The sequence below is a fragment of the Notolepis coatsorum genome (genome assembly GCF_963971535.1).
Source record: "Notolepis coatsorum genome assembly, chromosome: 4".
In the NCBI taxonomy this organism is placed as follows: domain Eukaryota; kingdom Metazoa; phylum Chordata; class Actinopteri; order Aulopiformes; family Paralepididae; genus Notolepis; species Notolepis coatsorum.
The window spans coordinates 16,392,020-16,395,469 of NC_140168.1; the positions used below are offsets into that span (position 1 = coordinate 16,392,020).

The 3,450-nt window shown below is 41.8% G+C and overlaps 1 protein-coding gene across 1 annotated transcript; it reads right to left on the reverse strand.

Annotated features, from left to right (window-relative positions):
• Positions 1–75: 75 nt before the first annotated feature.
• rpl37a (ribosomal protein L37a) lies at positions 76–3,070 on the reverse strand. The gene is made up of 4 exons (XM_084312525.1): positions 3,040–3,070; positions 2,038–2,166; positions 877–959; positions 76–274 (listed from the first exon to the last, which is right to left on the reverse strand). The coding sequence occupies exons 1-4, from the start codon at positions 3,040–3,042 to the stop codon at positions 211–213; spliced, it is 279 nt and encodes a 92-aa protein (XP_084168651.1). The 5' UTR covers positions 3,043–3,070; the 3' UTR covers positions 76–210.
• Positions 3,071–3,450: the final 380 nt, after the last annotated feature.

The window sequence follows — 3,450 nt, forward strand, 5'->3', positions numbered from 1 at the left end:
TTATTAGTAGTATGGCACACAAAATATAATTCTAGCAATTTAAAGAGACAGTTGAAAAGAAGACAAACAACATGATTCCAATCCAGACTGATTTATTTGAACACTGTTAAACGCATTCCGCTTCATTTTAACACTGTTAAATGCATTGGCCCGGATGGTTAAACTATACAAAAACCAAGTCCCATATCCACCAGTAACTCTTGTACTGGTTTACTGGTCCTTCAGCTCCTTCAGTCTCCTGATGGCAGACTTGACCGTGACGGCAGAAGTTGTGCTGGAGAGAAAGAGAAGGAAAATAAGCTGCTTAGACTTCAGAGTGAATCACAGCGACATGTTCAGTTCATCCAATGCTACATTCAGAAGAGGCCCCTTTTCACATATACCCCATGGTTTTTATGTGCCATTCATTTTAAAACATCACTTTCCCCTGACGTCCACTTTGCACATTTGTTACTTATCGTTTCACAACTTTTAATGCATTTACAGTCCTCGAACTCTAGAATTGTGAAAATGCTGATAGGCCATATTACCACCAGTGATGTTGTGGTGTGGATTAAAACTTGGTTTCAAGACCCCGTTTGCTTAGAAACCGACCAGAACTCCAACCACGTGACTCTAAGTACCGGTAAGCTAACAACGTTGCATCGACTACACTACTGGCAAGTATTTTAACAACTCATTGTCCAACAATCTGAACTATCCCTTTAAAGGGATAACTTTAACTGAAGAAAGTTTTGACAATAGTCATGCATTTATTTGAAGGGGCAAGCAGTCCTTACGAGTGTTTTAGGCTTAATTCCTGAAAACATCTTTTTGGGCAACAAATGGCTTTAACCCTAGATGTAAACAGTTACGCAGTTACAGACAAACACTTACTTGTAGGTCCAAGCTCCTCCAGCCACAGTCTTCATGCAGGACCCACAATGCCAGATACCAACGGCCCTCCTCTTCATCTTAGTCTATGAACAAGCAAAACACGCATAACATTCAGTACATTTATATGGTAAAATATCAGGCTGCTCAACGAACAATGAACACTACACAACAACCATCAAACGCACATCGCACACACACGTCGCACACACTCACTTTAAACAAACACTGTAGCACCCACTCCCCACACTTTATAGCACACACTCACTTTAAACAAACACTGTAGCACCCACTCCCCACACTTTATATTTGTTGATAAAGGATTGCACTACAACTCGTACACCTTACTGTAAATTGTACCTAAATTGTACCTCATCCCATTTCTGCTTTGCACTATATAGTATTGTATATTATATGGTAACTCGGTTACGTCTATTCTGCATCGAACATTGTACCTCATTTTCTACTTCTAATTTACATGCTATACTATGTTATTTGATACTTATCTTGTCTAGCACAGTCTCTGGAGCGTAACAGTAAGAAGCATTTTGTATGAAAGTATTCTGTACTTCTGTATGACAACTATTAAAGAAACTTTAACTTAAATTATTCCATGCCTTGAAACCATCATCTAATGTCAGTGCCCTCGGGTAGTTTCCCTTGTAGTTGACCAACCACAATATCACAAACGGATTTCACAGAAAGAAAATCATTACGATGTCTATCGCATGTGTATAGTCGTCTTTCTGCATCCCTCGCCTGCCCCAGTGTACCACCACTACAAAACAACTTTGTGCCTTGGAGAAACTACCCTCTGCGTGGCACTGAAATGTATCCAGCCGCCACTGCTTGGTTGTTCGTAGGATGTCTTCCAGTCTGGTGGTCTTTAGGGTATAGCCGTGGTCCATTACCGCGCTATTAACTTACTATATTTTTATTGTTGTGGAGTAAGCATGTTTTTGATGTAATTATCTTGTTCTCACTCATTAGCTTCTGTGGACATCAGAATGAAACAACCCCAGACAGAACAACCCAGCAGCAGTTGTGGCGGTAGGCTAGTGATACACTGTTGTTACAATAGTTGCCCAAAACAGTCAAAAATCTCAGGAGGAGTGCAGGTTATTCCATAACATAACACAGTGACCAGTACACCTCACTCTTTACCTTGCCACAGAAAGAGCAGGTGTATTTGGCGTGCTGGCTGATCTCGATCTTCTTCACCATCTTCCTTAGCGACGCACCATAACGCGTGCCATATTTGCCAACAATTCCCACCTTCTTGGTACGCTTGGCCTGAGAAGAGAAAACAAAATGCACATTACTCAGTAGTACTGCAAAATAGAAAACTCTTCATCACTCCTAGTTTTGTGATAGTAGATAGCATGCAGGCCTGAGCTTGCCCATTGTGGCAGCATTCTTCAGATATCTTTATTTAAAACATCTGAGAACAAGAACACAATAGTACAACACTACTGCACTTATTATATACATCAGCTGTATAGCACTACAACTAGTCACGAGCTTAAATGACAGACAACGTCAAAACAGGAGGGACCGGCAAAGCCATTTCAACGGAGCTGCTCCAGCTGGGTAAGTACTACTGGTGCATGTAGGTTTAGAAGAAAAGAGTCTCCTGAAAACCTACAGTACAACTCTGTAAAAAGTCGTGGATGACAGCAAGAAGACAGCAAACTGCTCCAGATAGCTTTCATTCAAGCCTGGGGTTCAGTGTCGTAGCTAACGGGACTAGCAGCTACTGTGTCGACATGGGGTTCAAATGTCAAGTAACCAAGCTTACTAAGTACCAATGGATCCACGCATACTATTTAAGGCCAAATAAACTTTATTTATATCACAAACTACATTCACGCATCAAGGCTTCAACAATGATAGTTAGTTAGCACGAAGCTAACGTCGCGTCACTGGCACTAGCCTGCCGGGTGTAGGACGTTGGCTAGCTAAGGTACCGTAGGCAGCCATTACGGTCTCTCTACATGATTATGAAAATATCGTTATACTTCGAGATACAATCACACAATCATCATAAATACTGTACGGGTCTGATGGACAAATACACCATAAAGGCTTCGGATACGACAATACCCCACTTACAGCACACAATTTATTAGATTCACATGGATTAGGAAGGGGACAGAAAAGTCTCACCATTGTATCAGTGGAGACGTTGGTCCAAAGAGGGATTGCTTAGCGCGCAGGCGCGATTTAATCCTGCCGATTGAGGTTGCATCATGGGACTTTGAGTTCGTCAGTTTTGATCCTCATGCTTAATTATTGTGTGGTATATTATTTACAGAAAATACTGGAGAGCATTGGCTTGCCGTGTGGTAATTCCACCTGAGATGCAAAAATCGACCCATCAAATTCAATATACAAAACGCTAAATGTTTGTGGCAACGAACTACGAAGTGGTGATGGTCCGAGTGTCCAGTAGATGGCGGTCAGCAATTACGGATGTCCTACCGCCGTTTAACTCCACAACACAGAAGAAGAACCGGTTACTACGGACGCTACTATCATATCGCGCATGCGCACTAATATCATGGACAGGACATCAAC